We start from the raw sequence: 20,571 nt of genomic DNA on the forward strand, positions 1-20,571 counted from the left end.
TGACAACGTGGCAGCCAACTGCTGCTCCAGCTCTGCCTGCTCCTCCTCTCCCATTATTTCCCAACTTCCCACCTCATCTGCCTCTGAGATGTGACCTCCCGCAAACCCCTGTTGTAAATCTATACTGTCTTCCTCTTTCTCCTCCATGGAAGGGTCAGGATGGGGAGGCGGTCTCCACCATTTCTCCTCTGCCCAGTCCCTGACAGCTTCTGAACACTAGTTTGAAGTAAGAGAATAACAGAAGACTGACGCTTTCACTTACAGCTTTTGGGATTCCTGGTATGATCCTTACACACTCTTTAAAGGACCCAGCCCACCCTCTATATTTTTAGCAGGTCCATGTTATAGAATAGGGGTCAGCAACCTTTTTCAGCTGTGAGCCGGTCCACCATCCCTCAGACCATGTGGGGGGCTGGAATGTATTTGGGGGAGGGGGTAATGAATGCATTCCTATACCCCACAAATAACCCAGAGATGCATTTTAAATAAAAGGACACATTCTACTCATGTAAAAACACGCTGATTCCCATGACCATCTGCGGGCCAGATTGAGAAGGTGATTGGGCTGCATCCGGCCTCTGGGCCTTAGGTTGCCTACCCCTGTTATAGAACAACCCACTAAAGTTTATTGTGGGTACACTCAGCAGGGAGCCATGCTTTATAACCATAATGCACAGAGTTTTCACCCAGAACTCAGTTTTGGCACCTCTGGTGGGTGCCATTGCCATTATATGAGAACAAGGGAGGCATTCATGGTGAGTCCTGGCACCTCTTTTTCTAGAAAAATAGCACTGATAATGCATATGCTATTTTAAAAATGTAGGTAGCAACTTCTGGCACTAGCATTTTAACAGGAATGCACTATGGGTCTATAAAGTTGCTGAAACAGTAATGTCTGAAGCCACCCTGAATGTATGAGCTGAAAGCCATTTGTCTGCCCTTATGTTCACATGTCCACCTTTAAGCGTTCAGTAATATACACCCTTGCACAGAGATATTTGCTTTGAATGATGGTCCTGTTTGTCTTTTAAGTGTGGGATAATATTACTCCCATTTGCATGAATGTAAATACCACTCTGTGGCTGCATAACAAAAAGCCTCATTAGCATTAGGGAATCCTCCATGGGCCTGGAAATGGATACTTAGAGAAATGGTCTATCAAGGAAAACATAACCAGCTACCCCTTTGCAAGCATATCAAAAACCATTATGGCCTGAAAAGAAAAGATTGCCAAGCTAAGTGGTTCAGCAGAGCCTGCTTTGAAATTCACTCTTTACCACTGATGGGGAAAAATGCTGTGCTGACAGAGAAGTCTGAATCTTAAGGGCTCCCCAAAGGATCATAATGGACTGGTAATCAAAATCCTGTTTTCTGTGTAAGCATTAATGGCTCAGGCTAACCAACATCTGCAGCAAGTGCTTAGAAGTACCATAGACAGGTAGCAGTAAATGTTGTGTTTGTTTCTGTACGATGACTTGTCTGTCGATTGTCCTGATTATTCTGTTTTGGTTAAAAAAGAAAGGGAAAAAAAGAACCCAAATAACAGGTGATACAGAGAGTTATGTTTTCCAGAAGCAGACTTTACAGAATCATGTAAAAAGAGCTGCCACACAAACCTTGAAAAACTGAGAGTTGGGTTCCTTATGCACTATGTGAGCCATAGGGACTCTTTAGAACTCAGTTTTAAATTCCAGGGATTCACAAGATGGCGAACAAATAGAAAATCACTGCAAAACTTTAAAAATGCCAAAAAATAAAACAAGCAACTTCAGAAACTAATTATGTAGCAGAAGCTTGAAATCATATTAATATCTAGTATGCTGAACTGAACTGTTGACAGATTCAGGTGGGTAGCCGTGTTGGTCTGACACAGTCAAAATATATAAAAAGTTGTCCAGTAGCACCTTAGAGACCAACTAAGTTTGCTCTTGGTATAAGCTTTCATGTGCATGCATACTTCTTCAGATACTGTTGAACTGTTGACAATGACAGCGCTATTTTTCTAGAAAAAGAGGTTCTGGAACTCACCATGAACATCTCCCTTGTTCTCTTAGAAAGGCAGTGGCGCCTACCTGAGATATGACAGAACTGAGTTCTGGCGAGTTCTGGTTGAAGAAAAGCTCAGCTTATAGAGAAAATACAGCATACACTGTCTGTGCTTATTCACATGTTATACTGAACATAAATAGAAGCTGTATCTACACATGTACAAGTGTCTGTGTGAAAGACTACACTCTTGCTAAATTGTACAGCTTAACTATTGTGAACATAGATTTTACACTCACTGAATGTGAAAGCACACACACCTCTTATGTGAAAAAGTGGTGCCGTTGAATACTGTACTGTATTGTAAAGCATGGATGGGGTGAAGAGAAAAAAAATGTTTGTGTGTGTATATACCTATCTATCAGTGGCTGTCATTCAGAAAAGCAGGCACTAAACATGTCATCCAGCAAGCTGTGCTGTGTAAAGTGAAAGACCAGAAAGAAGATGTTTGGGGTAATCCTACTTTGCATAATGTAAATGAGCTTGTTGATTGTTTGTGGTCATGGCCCATTAATATCCTAGCAGAAGGAAACGATGAATGGTAAAAGCAAAACTGAAAATCTGCAATACTGTTTTATTATGCTTACTGCCGTACTCCCATCAGTGTGTGTTAATTTTCCACTTTTTAAAAAATTCTTCAAACCATATATATTAGTCTTGTTTAGATTATGAGTAATTCTTAGAAATGTTTATTGCAGTTTGCCCCAAGGTTCCGCTATATTGCTCAGAGCATGCACAGGAACTCTTAATGTGGTGAAAGCCATATTTCTTTTAAAATTATGGTAGCAATATATTTACACTTGCTCAGTGGAAGAGTGTAGGTTTTTTCCCCATTTCAGCACTGGACTTTAGCAGATAAAAATATACAGAAAAATCTAAGTATGCTGAGTATTTTTCATTAACTTTTTCAAAAAGAAAGAAGTGAACAAGTAGTTGAGCCAGACGCTTCCATATTTTTTTAGTAGGGTTGGTTGTTTTGTCTTGAAAGGGTTCCGGTAAATAAAGTTTTAAAAATTATTTTTGTGTACTATGCCATCCATGGTGGCTGGTGTCCATTGAGACTGGTAGGGGAGAAGTCAGGGAGACTGCCAGTAGGTGGCGGCAGAGCCAATGCTGGGCAGAGCCAACTCATTCTAGTTTTGCCCCCATCCTACCCTGCAAACATTTACAAGGAAAACAGTGGGACTGAGGAGGAAGCTGGCAGTCATTTCCATCCTTTCGACTGATTATAATTTAGAAGACAGGCAAGTGTGAGCTGGTTGAGGGTAGACAAAGGCTGGTGGGACAGTGCCCTAGTAGAGCAGTCCCACTGCAAGCTGACTGCTTTTCCTTTGGTGCATATGACTCTGCAGAACTCAATTGATTTTGTGTCTCTGGTCTCTTTCTGAATCAAGATAGGATTTAATTATGTACATATAATCAGTGTATCTGAGAAAATATTTGCATACCAATCACTTCCGGACAGTAAATAAAGATAGATGGTGGGGGTGGAAATGGCTCTGTTATATAAATCCCTGTTTAAACCCCTTTTTAATGAATTTAGAAATTTGTTCCTCTAAAGTTTCACAATATGTTTAAAAAGGACCATTCTTTTCACCACGGATAACCTGAACTTGTTTTCAGATACTGTGACAAGTATTGGATGTTTAACCCTACACAAGTGAGGTCCTGTTTTAGATTCATTAGGTTGAATCCCAACTGAAACATGCTTAGATTAGACCCACTGAAATAGACTTGACTATTTTAATTCACGTTTAACTGAGATCCCCTTTATTTCATTGGTTCTCCTTGAAATATGATCAGGTCTGTAGGCAACCTACTGAATTAGCATGATTTATGATCTTCCAATCCATCTGGTTCATAATTACGTTGTAATGTGACATGATGTGCACGTTTCATTGCATATTGAAAGTTCATTTCTCAAAGGTTAGATAGAATCCTTCAGCCATTTCAGTGAGATGCCATTAGGAACCCAGGAGTTATATATTAGCATTTGTATCAGGTTATTTTAGCCATCTTTATCATGCCTGGCATCATTTGGAATTCATTTGAGTGTGACTGTTCAAGTGGTCAGTGGCAGCTTTCAGGTTTTATGTGAAACATCTATTTCATGTTCCCCATCTGCTAGAGAGGGCAGAATGCAGAAGCGGTCAGAATGTGGTATGCATTTCTGATGTGCTTTTGCATAGGCACTAGGTAGCCTGAAATACGTGTTTCAATGGTGCACTAGGAAATTCATTTGCCCTTTAAATCAGCACCCTATTAGTATCTCAAGAAGATAAGAATGGTATGAAAGTCAGTGACGAAGGGTTATCTCATGTCTTCCTCTGTGCTAGCGTTCATAAAACACTTAAGTCTGTCTTACTAAACTTTCCCATGAACACATCTGCTTTAGATATGGCAGTGCCAAGACAACAGCTTGTGCTACCTCATGTAAAGTAATATCCTGTCATCAAGAGGGCAAACTAATTCCCATTTATGGTTACTGTATGTTTACTGTGAAATTGCAGGTAGCCAGAGATGATATAATGGGCTCAGAAGATCCATAAAATACTATATGGTAGTTTTGTGAGCACTTACTCATTTCAGTAGGGCATCAGCTTCCCAGCTGATTGGGTCCTGTGTCTACCATAAAACTTATGGTGGTTGTGGTTGCATGGACTGCAGCCTACACTACATCAAGAAGGATAGATCAGCAAATGAGCTAATCCAACCCCTTCTAATCTGTGCCTGGCACCAAGTAAATGAGTTATATTCAACACTGGACCAGATTTCAACTTGAACAAGAGGACTTATCCTTCATCTTTGCTCCCTTGCTGCCCACAGAAATCTGCTCCAGAGAGTTGGAGCCAAGCCAAGAGGGTGCCACAACAATGACTTAGAATGGAAGGCAAGAGGTAAGGGCACACTGAATGTTGGCATCACACAGGGTGCTGCTGAAAATTGAAAGCCCCAAGTCCACTGCTGCCTCCTGTAAACTGTTGGACATCTTGGTTGGAACACATCTGCTAAGAGAAGAAGACAACCACAAACGAAATGGAACACAACATGGCTGAAACAGTTCTTCACAGTGGTGTTCAGTTATTTTGATGTGATTTTCTTAGATAAATGAAACATAGGACCCCAACATCATAAGTAGTCAGGAGGTGGTATTCTTGCTTTCAGAAGAGCCTGTTTCTATTAATATGGCACATATTTTATAAAGAATTGGGTCAGTGTTAAGGCATGTGTATTTTTGGCATGAATTTGCAGATCTTTTGTCTAACAATTTCCAGCTTGATAAGAAACCTCGGACCACATCCCATATGCTGTTGTCCCTGGCTGCTTATTGTTAAATGCAAGGGTGGCACTGTGGTCTAAACCACTGAGCCTCTTGGGCTTGTAAATCAGAAGGTCAGTGGTTTGAATCGCTGCGACAGGGTGAGATCCCGTTGCTCATTCCCAGCTCCTGCCAACCTAGCAGTTTGAAAGCACACCAGTGCAAGTAGATAAATTGGTATTGCTGCAATGGGAAGGTAAACGGCACTCCGTGCACTCTGGCTTCTGTCATGGTGTCCTGTTGCACCAGAAGTGGTTTAGTTATGCTGGCCACAGGACCCGGAAAGCTGTCCATGGACAAACACCAGCTCCCTCTTCCTGAAGCGAGATGAGCACCATACCCCATAGTCACCTTTGTCTGGACTTAACTGCCCACCCAGGGGTCCTTTACCTTTTACCTTTTATTGTTAAATGCAGCATACAGGGTTACCATGGTCCTTGAATGATTTTGATTGCAACCACAGTGTCATGTATTAAGTGCAAAGCTTTGAATGCAAATAAGATAGTCTTTCCATACACCAGGAAAGTTCCTAAAATGCCCTCTTTTTCGGGTGTAAAAATGGTGGATTTTAAGTAGCTATTTTAGATTATTTGAGCCATGGCAGTTTTGGATAAAGGTCCTATTTCAGTCCCAAAGGATGCACTGGAAATCGGACAAGTCGCATTTCTGCCTCCTTCAAGCTGTGAGACAGAGATAGGCCAGGGTTTTGGCAGCTCTTCTACTTTAGAATTGCGAGATTTATTACTTTTCTCTCTCCTTGTTTATCTGAGAACATGTGTTGCATGCCTTACTTGGTTATTAATACTGCTGTCATGAATAGGCACAACAATGGTAGGGAAAGCAACTGACAAGTTTAGATCGACTAACAAGACTCATGACAGCCTTTTGGAAGGCAGGACCTGGTAGTGTGGGGTAATTTAGTGCATCATAGATTCCCTCCTCCCCCTCCCATTTTGTAGGAAGGAAAATATTGCTACGGACATGGTGGTCAAGCCTAGTATCAGTTCTACTAATGCTTGTGACTCATGATTCTCTAAATCCAGCAACTAAGGGACAATTTATACAAACAGGAGCACAGAAGTAGCAATATATTCCATAGCAGGAAGAATGCTGTGTGTTTGTGATGGGCAGAAGTGTTGTGCAGAGCTTTTGATTAAGATGTAAAAGAACTGTGATGCTTTTCCAAGTGTACATTTCATGGGGGGTGGAATCCCATTAAATTTGCCTTTTTGTTGATATGAATCTATTGTCAGTTTGGATATAATATTCTATTTCATAACTCATCCAGTGTGCCTGGATTTATTTATTCTCAGTGTTATCATTGCCTCAACAAAAACCCCAAATACCCTTTTTAAAAGTCTTGATCATTTTTAACAAACATGCTTTTCCTCTCCTTGTCAGTTGGTATCTAGTAAAGGGAATAATTGCCCATGTTCTGCTGAAAAACTTTTTTTTTTTGAGACTGCTGAAATCAAAACAGAATCTATCTTCAGGATGCAGTGCGATTTCAAATATCTTAGTAAATACCTTGGCAAAGCCCTGAGTATAGAGGATTGCTAATGAGACTAGAAATTCTTGAATATGTCTCTGTCCATTAACCTGCAGCATATTCATCTTCCTCTCATATTCTTATGTGTATTAGTCAATTATTCAGCTTCTCTGCCCCTTTTCTTGTTTAACACCACCTGACTGTTGTCTGGAGTGACCCATTTCTTCTCCCTTCTCTCTTTATAACTTTTGTGGTCCCTTTCATATTGTCCCATTATAGTCATTTGCAGAAAATTCTTTTCCTGCTCGCTCAGTTTGTATCTGCACATTTTAAATATCATGCTCTAATCATTGGATCTTTGTGAGATCTAACGAGGTACCATTTTAAACAGCAATTTCCTCACTTTCTTTCACAGTATGTGATTTTTTTTGCTTTCATGTAATTTCACTATCCTTTTCCCAAGGGGTGTGTTTTTATAGGTTTGGCAGTAGAAAAAACAAACATAAACACTCCACTTTTCTGCTAGTGATGAGACAGGAGGCTGAAGCAAGGAGGCAGTTTGCTAAGCTAAACCTCTCTGGGGCTTTGATAATATACTAATTAGCATAGTGATGAGGGACTTACAAAGTGCACATTATTGCCTGTATGCTTTGCTCTTTTGGTGTCATGTTGTTTCAACTTGTTTCTCATGTCCGAATTTCAGTCAGATGCTGTCCTATAAAGTGAGCCTTGACACCCACTAGATACCTTGACACATGTGAGATCCCTATAAGAAAGAAAGAAATAAAGCAAATCAATATATACACAGGTTGCAAAGCCAGTGAAAATAGACAGGGTCCCAGTGCTGGGTTTATGTATAGGTTAAGTAGGCTGAAGCCTAGGACCTCTAAGTCTAGGGGGCCTCGCCAGCCCGCCCGCTCCCCAGCGGGCAGTCTCCCCCTCCCAAAATTATTGAAAATCAGTTTTGTCACCTCTCTCTCCCCCCCCCCCAAACCCTGAGACAATGAGCCTTGCCACCTTTTATTCATAGTCGCATAAGCACTACACTACAGCATGGCCATCAACATATACGTTCAGCCGCTGAAATATACACCCAATATGTAGCAATGGAGATTTATGTTACTGCTGTATGAATGAACAGTGTGTTTTATGAATGGACCCTGTATTTTGTGAATTACCTAAGAAGCACCAATTGGGAGCTCTAGAATCTGACAGCTAACCAATTGGGTACAGTACTACCAAATAGCGATTCCTATTGCTGAAAGCAGGTAACCAGCAGGGAATGCTTCAGCTCAGCCTTTGCACTGTTGACTGAACACCCCCTGCTGTGCAGATAATGGAGAAGGCTCATAAATTGTATCCCTTCTGGCATCCTGGCTAACTCTATTATGCTGGTGTAAACCCTGGTGCACTAGGAGCCCAGAATAGCAGCAAATAAAATCCACTCATATGTCTGCAACTAATAAGACTTGTCAACCAGTTCTTCTAAAGTCTTCCTAAAATATAAAGCTCTCTATTGGAGTCTCCAGGTCCAGTACAAAGACCATAAGAAGGGAGAGCAGGGACCTTGAAATTCCCAACAGCTGTTAAGCAAGCAAGCAAGCAAGCAAGCAAGCAAGCAAGCAAGCAAGCACACAGGTCACCTTTGTCACAGTCAGGACACCTATGCCCTAGCCAGGCCTGCACTCAATCTTGTTTTTGTATAATCTTGTTTGTCCTCAGTAACCAAAATTATATTATCAACATATACAAGCAGAAAAGTTGTTTTCCTTCATTTGCAAGGAATCATACAAAACAAAGTGGCACTAATAAAGAAAAGTTCTAGAGTGGCAACAGAAAGCAAACTGAAAATGCTTTTGTGGTTCATCAAAACTATCCAGCAATATCAAGTTATAGGAAAACTAGTGTTATTAACAGTAATGCTTCTAGTTGGTTAATTGGTTTGGTAACTTCCATGTACATGACGTGTGATGCTAATTATTTTCCCCAAGAGTTAAATGGTAACTAATCAGAGGCAGCTACAGTTGCAAATGGCAACAAAATATCTGTGAAAGGAAGAGGAGCAGGTTTGCTCAGGTGTGTTGCAGGTAGAAATACTGTTTGTAATGAAGTGAGAGCAGTAGTTTACTTGCTGAAATTAACAAATAAGAAAGCTTTAAAAATTCAAATTCTAGATTAAAATTGATTACTTAATTGAGAAGGGGATTGTAACAAACACTGGGGCCTAATTTGAATAGTAGACTGCCTGGTATCTGGTAGGCAGACCAGAGCACTTGTCAGGAGAGCTATGAGATTCAGGTGAGGATCAGATGCCTTGTCAATCCCAGCAGGTCTATAACAGGAAGACCTGCGGCTTGCCCACAGTTCATGATATACATGTGTATTTGGATTCTTTTTTGCATTGTGACCTAAGCATAACACCCCCCCCCCAAAAAAAAAACCAACAACAACCAACCCTTACAACCAGACTTCAGCAGGGCAATCTGTACATCACCTGTAAAATCTGTTGTTATGACTTGATCTTGGACATTTTAAGTAATATTTCCACCCTCTTGTCTCTTTATTTCTCCAGGGGGTATTTTTGAATGTGTGGAATCTGGCCCAACGGGAGCAATGGGAGCAGAAGAACTGGCCTTCAGATTTGCTGTGAACACAATCAATAGAAACAGAACTCTGTTGCCAAACACTACATTAACATACGATACTCAGAAGATAAATCTCTATGATAGTTTTGAAGCATCCAAAAAAGGTATGTTTCTAAGAGTTTTGGAGCAGGGATGGGAACCTTTCTTTTCCCCCCAGTCCCAAATGGCCTGTGAGCAACTTTCCAGGAGCTGCGCTGTGGATACCTGGTGAGCAAGACCTGAAGCAAAAGTGGGTAGAGTATTGTGATACTTACCTTTGCACAGTAAGCTACAACCTGGCCATGCAAACACAAGAGGTTTCTACACACATACATACATATCTACCCACTCTTGTCCAGTCAAGAAAGGGGCACCATCAAAGTTCAACAGCACATTTCAGCCCGGAAAAAAAGCACTCAAAAATAGAGAGGAGGACCAGTGAGGGTTATGGTCTGGAGAGATGAGACATGGCTTGGTGGAGGGGCATGGTCTGGAGTGGGCCTGATAGAGAGGACTAGAGGGCCACATTTAGCAACAAGGCCTGATTTCCCTCCTGCTTTTAGAGGTTAGCCACTGGGTGCTTGGTTTCCCCATTCATTGGTTACATCACAGAAGCCAAGCCCACCTTAGTATGCTTCTTAACTGCAGCTCTGTGCACTTCTCCTGTCATAGGTGCCATGGGGGTGTGAGGCCCCCTCAAATTTTCAAGGAGGGGGCTAGTGCCTCCCAAATTCTGTGGTGGCTGTGCACACACCCCGTGGTGTGCGCACATGGTGTGCTTACATTGTTCTTATGTTGTGCAGCCCTGGCCCCCACACGCTTGTCTCTTATAAAAATTCATGGCTGGCACTGATCTCTATAGCAGTGGTGAGGCAAAAGCCAAGAGTACAGACGTCTGTTAGTGAGAGTCCCATGCTGGGCTCCTCCTGGCCTGCATACACATACAACAAAGTAGAGCAAGGTACATTATCAATGACTGAAAGCCATGCCAATGAAAGTAATTATTTCTTCCATCTTCACAGCAATCTTGATTGCCTTTGATGCCCTTTATTGAGGAATGGGGACCTGAGGCAGGAAGACATTGACTTTTTTTGACTTGAAGGGGTTGTTGCCCCAGGTCTCCTTGGCACAATTCTCACACTTTGTCCACTCTCATAAGTGTAGTTTGCATGGCTTCAAAACAGTACATCTTTGCCAGGCATTTCTATAAGATGGAAGAAGTTAGAAAGGAAAGGTGGATAGTTCAGATACCACGGTGCTTTTATTGTGACAGAAGTCTTAACAATCATATTGATGTTTTCAGCTGGGGCAGTAGCTCATGCTTAGTGACCAGGCAAACGCTCGTATCAAAAGTATTGTTATTTTAGACCTCAACCCAGTTAAATCACTCCACATACTTTGATTTCAGCTGGTATAGTGCTGTTGCAATAAGTTTTAATTTGGCTGTATATCAGACTGCCCATCAGCTGGTTGCCTGGAATGGAGTACAGATGGGAAATTAATTAGATTTTAAAAGCACCATACCGATGAAAAATCCCTGGGCAAGAGCAGAATTTGCTGAAGATGTCATTTGAACTAAGAATGCTGGAAATGCAATCAAAATTCTTGTTAATACTTTTTTTAAGATCACACTGTTAGCTTAGAATAGAATCATTGTAAGCCACATGCAGAAGAAATGTGCTTCTCATGGGGTTTCTTTAAAGGTCTACTGGGAGGGAACAATTTGCCAGCTATCACTGCTTGCTACAGGTTCCATCTCGTAGCATTTTATTACAGGTACAAAAGGTAGATGCATTAGTGAACAATACACTTCAAAAAAAGTTCATGCTTAGTAGTTACAACAGTGCGTGCCCATGCTTAGAAGCGGCAAACTTCATGGGGAAATTTGCATCCCATTGAAATCTGTGACAGACTTCCCACTGGCTTCTAATGGACCCAGATTGGATTGCATCCAATGACTTTTACAGAATTGTGCCTTATACTCAAACATCATAGAAGGATGTTCTGTATTGCACAGCATGAACTGCATAGAAAAGAGCACCGCACGCCTTATTTTTACTGTTTTGTATTGTATTGTTTACTTCAAATCCTTTCTACTATTACTGAAAGAGGCTAACCCTACTACAGCATTTCAATGCTAAATTAATTTAAAAACAAAACAAAACTACCAGCCTTCTCCCTTTCACCAAAGACAGAATTATTATTTCTCTAGGAAGAAGCTCTATCTGGTTATTTCTTCTAGATTATGGATATCATGTAGTTAGCAAGGAATTTAGGAGCAAATGTAGCATAAAGATACCCTCACTGAACTTGATTCTCCTTATCCAGAAAAGATGGACACATTAAAATGTGCAAAGAGCACATCAATAAAATGATCCCTCTGCAGCAATATTCAATGGCTTCAAATATAGCCACAGTGATGGTGGATTCTCCTCCACAAGGTGAAAAGGAAATAATTGAAGCCAGATAGCAAATTCCTTAGGAATCCAAGGTGGACTCTTCTACCGCATCACTTTTCTCTTTGTGTGATACCTAGTGCAGGTTAAGATGCACTGAGCATTTGTAGCTTACATATCGTATTAACAAATACAGACAATAAATGCACAGAATGAGGAGTTGTGCTAATTGCAGTACCAGGGCATTGTCAAAAGCCCTGATTTTACATGTCAGGGAAATTATGCTCCAGGCAGATAAGCTTGTGCAAATGTTTAGAACTGGGTGGTGCTGGTTAGTCTTTATGGATGCGCAGGTGACTAGGTAAGACAATGCAAACAGCAGTTTGTGAACATGGTGCCCCAAGGCTAAGGGTTAGCTAATAACAAGCTTGAGTGTTAGAAAGCTAATGTTGAAGCAAAGATGAGAGTTTGCAGTGTGCATCCTATAGTCCACAAAACTGATCATGCAAACGTTCAAAGCCAATGGAACCAAAAATGCCAAAATCCGAGTAGATGTGCTGGCAAGGACACTAGATTGCCTCTAGGCTCCATGGACATCTGTTTTGATTGTAGTAGAATCCCTGCCTCCTTTTTAAGCCTCCCAGAGAGCCACAACAACAGGTGAACAGAGATCTGTTGACACTGACAGATCACAGTGTGCACATCTCTAACTTAATACTTAAGCACATATTCTCAAAATGTAGTTAATTTGTACTTTGCCTGTAGAGAGAGACTTGCATCAACAGCAAGCCTGCTTGAGCAGATGACTGCCTGAAAAAACTATCACTGTGTGTGTTATTCTCTGCACACTGTTAATCATACTTTCCTTTCCTTTCAGCTTGTGATCAGCTCTCTCTTGGAGTAGCAGCTATCTTTGGACCTTCACATAGCTCTTCGGCTAATGCAGTGCAATCTATCTGCAACGCTTTAGGGGTTCCACATATACAGACACGCTGGAAGCATCAGGTTTCAGACAACAAAGACTCATTCTATGTCAGTCTTTATCCAGATTTCTCTTCACTCAGCCGCGCCATCCTTGACCTTGTGCAGTTCTTCAAGTGGAAAACCGTCACGGTCGTTTATGATGACAGCACAGGTAGGTATCACTGTAGGACATTATGTAGCTGTATTTGAGGGCATGCATAATGCGTCATGTTCCTCTAAACAAGCAAATAAGATGTGATTGTGAGATTTTGTTGCGGAACAATAGAAAATAAAATGCACAGATTCATCCTACCTACAACTCCTTCATTATGCATCACTTTTTCTATATATTTGATTTATAATGAAATGAAAAAGGGAGAGAAGGATTTCAGATCACCGCATTAAAAGCTAGAGGTTTATCCAATTATTTGTCTAGGCATCTCAAGTCAAGGAAAACATCTGAAAATTTCATGAGGACAATCTCCTTTTTCCTATTCCAGCTAGAAAACAGATCAGGAAAGATTGTCTGTTTTATGTATGGGTGTCTTTATTAAACAGAGGACTCTGTGACCCTTGCCGTTTACATTTTGTAGAAAGATTTGCAATTGTAAACCTGCAATTTGTTTTCATAAAGACTGCAAGCAAACCAGAGGTGTTCATCTGTAACATTTGGGGGGAAAACAAACCCAAAAGGGTGCAGGTTTTTGCATATACATCAGGAGCTCCTGTGTTAAGAAGCATTGGCTACAAAGTTGGGATCAGCTCTGTGTGCTGAATGTATATGTGCAGTTTTCCCTGTCCTTACTGAAGTTTGCTAAGAAACTTCATATGCAAAGGGAGTTTTGAACACTATACATCTTTCAGGGTTCACTGAGATGGGCAGTTGATGGGGAGGGTCAGTTCCACACACCTGGCCTCCCAGCAGCAGTGTCACTCCAGCTTACTGGAAGGAAGAGGGGTGAAGCAGTGGGGACCCTGGCACTGTTTGGGTGCACTAGTAGGAGTGCTGGATTAGCTGTACCAGTGCATCCACACTGTTCTGGCCTCTCCTCCCTCCTTCTCTCCAGGTAAGTGACAGTGATGCTGTTGCCAGGAGGCCAGGTGTTCAGCAATGCCCTCCCTGCTGGGTGCTCCTGCACCAAGTTATATCTGGTGATGTAAATATGAGTACATAAGTCTTATTTTATTTTGGTTAGGTGTGTTTGTTTCTCCAGATCTGTAGAGTTCTAGCCACAGAAAAACGGGAAGGGCTGTGGTTCAGAGGTAAAGCACATACTTATTGTGATTCACCTACCAAGTACAGTGAATGGCTACTAGATGGAGGATGTTTCCAGTAGTGGCACCCTGGCTGTAGAATGCTCTCCCAGAGAGTCCCACCTGATGCCTACCTTGATAACCTACCTTGACTCAATAGAAAGCAGCTTCCTGTGTTCCATACAGCACACTATTCATTTGCTCCTCTGAAGAATTTTCCTGTTGCAAGGGGAAAAGTGGAATATATTACTAATGATAAGCATTGAAATTAAATGTATGCTTCTGATCACTGCATGTCTTTAAAAACCTGTGGTGTCAGTTTAAATGCATACGGTTGCACATCTAACCCCACTTATCTGGGATTAGCCCCACTGATTTCAATTAGAGTATGCATGGTTAGGATTGCAGCCTTACACCAATACAAAATAATAATATTCATGTGAAAAATAAAATTTGACTAAATCTAAATATAGGATTCTATTGATTTAGATATTCATTACATTATAAGGAACCATGATAGTTTCTGATCACCTAGCCTATATGTGTGTACTGCTTGGTTTTCCAAAGCTTGCCCAAAAGATGAAAATACATCTCCCCCTGCTCCAGTAAAGATATCCCCACCCAGGGAGTTACTATTTTTGGTATTGAATTCATGCTCATAACACTACATCTCACTGAAACCCAGTGAAGCTGAATGTTGGGAGATTCAAGACAGGCAAAAGAAAGTACTTCTCCACACAGCACATAGTTAAACTGTGGCATTTGCTCCCACAAGAGGCAGGGATGGCTATCACCTTTGATGGCTTGGGAAGAGGATTAGACAAATTCACATAAGACCATCAGTGGCTACTGGTCATGACAGCTATACTCTGCCTCTGCTTCTGAATACCACTTGCTGGAAACTGCAAGAAGGGAGAGTGTTGTTATGGGTCTGCTCTGCTGATTCCCATAGACATCTGGTTGGCCACTGTGAGAACAGGGTGCTGGACTTGATGGTTCACTTGCTTGATGCAGCAGGCTCTTCTTACGTTATTACATTCATATCTGTCTATCTATCTATCATCTATCTATCTATCTATCTATCTATCTATCTATCTATCTATCTATGGGCCCCAGTCAGGCAGACAGTCACTGCACAATATAATTGCTGCATAAGACATCCTGGGCCCCCCACATATTGCTGTTGTAAATCATAGTTTTGGCATGTGGTGCAAAACGCTCCTAACAAAGAGCTTCTGTGGTGTCCGTGCTTTGCATCACACCTTCAGTATTTTGTTTGTTTGTTTGTTTGTTTGGGTGGGGTGGGGTGAGGGCCTCCACTTAGACTCATAGAATTGTAGACTTGGAAGGGACCCAGAGGATCATCTCGTTCAAACCCCTGCAATGGAGGAATATGCAGCTTTTCCATATGGGAATTGAACCTGCAACATTGGGCGTTATTGGCACCATGCTCTAACCAACTGAGCTATTGTTCCATCTGAGGTGTGTCCAATTTGGTGCATCTATGGAAGAATGATTGACCTGAATTCTGTTCCCTTTTTCTCTCTGTGACATCCTAAAGTCTAGATGAAACGTATCGAGCTTGGGGCCACTAGCAATGTCGTGGGGGAGACTGGGAAAGCTGTGGAACATTTGACCACTGTTTCCCCTAGCAATAAGTCAGTAAATTATCAATGTGCTTCCAAGCCTCATAGGTGCATATGTACAATAGCTCCCCAGAATTCACAAACCTAAGTGGAAGGATATTTAACATTTATGATGTTTGCACTTATAGGTGTATTAATACAGTGGGCGCCTCTCCTAGTGAAGAAGGGAGATGTAAATCAGCTGCAGAGAGCTGCAGGGCTCTCCAGAACAGAGGGGAAAGTGGCATGTGAGGCTGCAGGGGAAAGTGGCAACAATGGAATCTCTTCCATTGGAGGAGGACTCCACTGGGTCAAACACCTTTCCATGAATGCAGGAAAACTAATTAGACTACACCCTTTGAAAAGTGTGCATCCCTTTGGCAAAATCTCCACTTCTTCAATCTGTTAGCACAATTTACAGGCTGCATGTTGTATTAAAAATCATATTATAAATGCTTTATAGGAAGCCATTCATAATAAACTATTTATGGTGGTTGTAAGCATGGCACAGTCCTGGGCAGTTACAGAGTGCTGTGTACTTTAAGGGTGAACCATAAATAATTAATAATAATAACAATAAATATCTGATTTACAGGCCACTTGTTTCAAGCACTGAAGAAGAACCTGTTAAGGGAGTGATAAACTATAGTTATAACAAAAAGGGATTTTATCTGTTGTACTTCATAACCATCTATTTCATTTTTAATGAGCATGCTGCAGATACATTGTTTATCAACTGCCTGAAAATGAAACCTTAATATCAAGGGGAACTCACTTTCCCTGCGATGTTCTTCATCATGGCAGAGCACATATCTCAGGACCATTGGCTTTGCAGCAAGGAAGGCCTGAGGCCTTAGTCACCTGCAAATCTGCAGGTTTTGTTTGTCTCTGTTCCAGCAGTGGGAAGGTCTGAAAGGGGCCTCAAAGCATGTTCAGCCTTCCTACTTTCTTGTTCAGTGTGAGAAGATTGGTGGAGCATACACGACCAGCACATGCAGGACTGTTGGGGCAGGACTGGAACAAGGGGTGCCAAGTTGAATACAATATTGGGGAGCCAGGTAAGCCCCACCCCACATAATCCATCACAAGTTGGACACACACACACCATTTGAATGGCAATGCCCATCAACTGAAGGGGAGGCCTCAACTATTTTATGAGGGGGCAAAGGGACCTCGGCCCCTAGGAGTTGGCTTCTATGATTGGCACACACACTCCTTTCTTCCCTCAGCAGTTGGTGCCACAGTTCATGCATATTTGGCTCAACAACTGAAGAGGATTTCAGTCTGTGGCAAACTTTGCATTTTGCTCCAAATCTCAGCATTGCTGTAGCTATGGAAATATCTTTTTCTCTCTCTGAGAATTCTAAGCAAGCATCCATTGATTTGTGCTAGAGATGTACTATACCATCCCTGATGTGCACCTGCAAAATACCCACACATTTTAATTAAGCCTGCCTCTTTTATGTCAGGTAAAGCAAATGGCAAAGCTTGATCTCTTGTATTCCTCCCGAGGTCTAAAAAGACGAAATCCAGCTTTCCCCCTGGATTTCTCAAAAATCCAGTTACAAGAGCTAATCTTCTCTAAGCTGAAAGGAGGAGATCAGTCCTGTTCTAAAGAGTACTTTGTAGACAGTAAAGTTTTGAAGCAGGATTTCAAGTTGAAGCCTCTGTGGGGTAACAAGAAACCTGTTATCTTCACTCCTGATTTGCATAAGCCATTACTTGGTAGTACCTTTTGGTTACATAGTTCAGTGACATCTAATGGCATATGCAAATGTGTTGCTATAAGTTGAAAGGGGTATTTTCTTCCTCTATTTTGCCAATTAGCATTTGCTGAGGTTGTAGGTGAAAGATTTAAGCATCCGAGAAAGAGCCTGTTTGTGCCTCTGAGTGAAAGCCAAAGGTGGAAAGAAATGATTCCAGAAATGAAGTGCTTTTAAGGTTAGATGTTGGAATAAAACTCCTCCCCCCACAAAAAATATCAGTTATGCTTCAGAGCCTCCCCTTTTAAAGTTTTCTTTGTCTCTCCCTCCTCTTACATAAGTAAACAACATCAAAATAAACAAGGGTCATGAGTAGGATGGAAATGTGCATTGATCAATGAAGGGAACTATTCAGTGCAATTCTATATATGTCTACTCAAAAGCAAGTCCCAGTCAGTTCAGTGGAACGTCCTTCTATTTACCTAGAAGTTGAAGTCATTGAACTCCATAGTATTTCTGCAAATATGTATAGCATTTCACTGTTAGCTATCTAAACATCAATAACTTCTTAATTATGCACCCTTTCTCCACTTATAAGCCAATGTTTTGTAGCTGTGAGGGCCAGTTTACAAAATACCAGTAACCAAAATCCAATGTATGTACTTGCTTAGAGGAAGGTGACTTCTCAATTAGGAGGTCACTGTTTATATTGAAATTATTGAAATTGTTGTTGGATATGGCTCTTGAAAGTGTACCTGGGAAAAGTCAGGATGGCTTGAATGAAAAAATGCAGTGTGAGCTGCCCCTTGGTATGTGTGTTTAAACACAGTTGTATTGAAGTAAGTTCTACTCTTAGCAGATCCACTTAAATTAACACACTAATGCTACACATGCCATTTAATTTCCCCCCTCCCTGACATAGCATTGCTTTCATGTAGATTATTCTCTTGCTATCCTATAATGTGAGCCATGTGAGATGGAAACATTTACATGGGTATTTTGCTTAGTAGCAGTAGCTTTGTGGAAAATAATTGCACATGGCCTGTGGTGGTTCCTGTTACCATACATCAGTAATCTGATTATTGTTTCGAATGGAAAAGCAAGTACTACAGCTTTTACTACACTTAAATGCATCTGAATTAAATCTTGCAGGCGAAAAGTACAAAAATTCAAGGTGCATGGAACTTTTGATAACCAAGAAGCCAATCCACAGGACTCTTTAACCTCTAAGTTAACCTCAATCCACAGGACTCTTTAACCTATGGATTTACTTGGTTGGCCCAGCAATTATAGTGGAGCTTTCAGGAAAATAGTAACTTGTAGCCTTCCCTCATCATGGAGCTTCTTTCATAAGATCACTACGTTCAAAATTGATGGGGAAACATATTTCACAGTTACTGTTGCATCTTGAATCAGCCCAGGGGCAGTCTAGTTAGAAAGACATGAATTACAATAATAATAACTCAATACGGCAGAAAGCATCTCTTATGAATCTACAGATGGTATTGGCAAAAAGCAATTTATGCTGGTAGAAGCCTAAATATAAATGTTAACGGTGTTTTTTTGTTATTTAAAAAAAGGTGTGTGTATGTGTATGACATTTTCATTTCACAAAGAACTCAGACCTTTACCTCTCCCAAATGACTTTGGCATTCAACCGAAGGCACTGTAAAACACACTATTAGTAAATAACACTTTCCAATCCGTTTTGTAGGGTGTGACGATATTGATTCTTTGTGGTATCATGTAGCTTTGTATCCTCTCAGTACAGAATATTTTAAGTGACCTATGCAATAATGCCAAGGGCAAACACAATTAGTAATTATGTGCTAGAGCTAATTACTGCATGGTGCCTTCCTTTTAATGGAAAGCTATTGTTTTATTAGTTCAGTATTGTTTAACTGTATTTGTTTCTCAGTGTTAAAAAGCAGAGAAAATTTATATTTTAATTATTGTTTTGATGGCTTTAGCGTCTCTGCATTAAGAATCTGTCATGACTGTGAACATTAATTTGACTTACATTTAAATATTCTGCTTTTTTATCCCCATAAATCATGTGAAGTTCATTGAGACTCTTATGGAAGGAGAAGCCTGGCTGATTGTTCTGAAAGTAAAGAATAAGAAGCTCATGCAGCTGAATAGTGTCAGGAATTGTCTGTGTGACAGCAGAGAATGTACCTCCCTCCCCCCCCCCTTTTAAAGTGAGATCATGGAAAGGGTGTATTGTTCTGGTTCCGACTGTTGAAGTATAGCATATTTTGTTTCCCCTAAAAAATTATATGGGACTCCATGAAGCCAGAGACACCGATTTGACATCAAAAGTCTTTAGCTGGAATATTGTGAGGGGGCGGGGGGGTGATGCTCAGCCTGATAACGTAAAGGAAAAAGATCATATGCAACTTAAATAGGCCACTATATTACTGTTCAAATGTGTGTGTATCTTTAATGTCATACATTTCTCTAAGTCAGTCTAGCTAGTATAGCCCAACAGTTAATCTCTTGTAAGGGCAATTGAGACTCACAGGTGAAATCAAGGCACAAAAGGCAAGGTCAGATCAAACAAGTAAAGTTGAGTTAAAAGTCAACAAGATCAAGTCACAGCAGGCAAGAGCCGATCAAGACAGGGAAAGTCCATTCAGAGTTTCTTTTAGGCAAAGGTCAAAGAAAAGCAGGAACTGGGATAGCTCCATTGAGTGAAGCTGTGTCCTGCTTTCATAGCTGTAGAAATACATTGTCTGCAGGAAATACATTGTCTGCTTCTGCAGGAAGCAGAATCCTTTCATAGGCTGACAGGGTGTGTCTTATGGTTGACTCCACCTCCCTAGAGGAGCTGGCTAAGTAGTTAAAGGGAGCTCACCTGATTGTTGACCTCTATCAGGCTTGGGAGATGAAGATACTGCAGAGGACTCAACCTCTGAGCTGGTGGATGACTGCAGCAATGTTGTCCTTACTCAGGATGGCTATTACCAAAGTCCGCCCCAAGGGAAAGGAAGCCCACCAGCACTTGGGGTAATGGGGTCCTTGCTGGAAGAGAGGGGAGTGTTTTCCCACCCCATTCTACCCACTTGCCTCTGGAAGCACTGTTCACCCACATGTATTTTAGGACTGTTCCAAACTAAAGACAAAGCCCACCAAACTATATTATAGTATAT

The 20,571-nt window shown here is 41.2% G+C and overlaps 1 protein-coding gene across 4 annotated transcripts in view; it reads left to right on the top strand.

Annotated features, from left to right (window-relative positions):
- GRIK2 (glutamate ionotropic receptor kainate type subunit 2) overlaps window positions 1-20,571 on the top strand; it is a 432,214-nt gene that overhangs the window by 162,008 nt on the left and 249,635 nt on the right. For all 4 annotated transcript variants that reach the window (XM_083731117.1, XM_083731114.1, XM_083731116.1 and 1 more), the window contains exons 3-4: window positions 9,427-9,603; window positions 12,752-13,009. In XM_083731117.1, coding sequence (XP_083587243.1) covers window positions 9,427-9,603; window positions 12,752-13,009 — 435 coding nt within the window. The remainder of the gene's footprint in view (window positions 1-9,426; window positions 9,604-12,751; window positions 13,010-20,571) is intronic.

This window comes from Podarcis gaigeae, assembly GCF_964106915.1.
Source record: "Podarcis gaigeae genome assembly, chromosome: 3".
NCBI lineage: Eukaryota > Metazoa > Chordata > Lepidosauria > Squamata > Lacertidae > Podarcis > Podarcis gaigeae.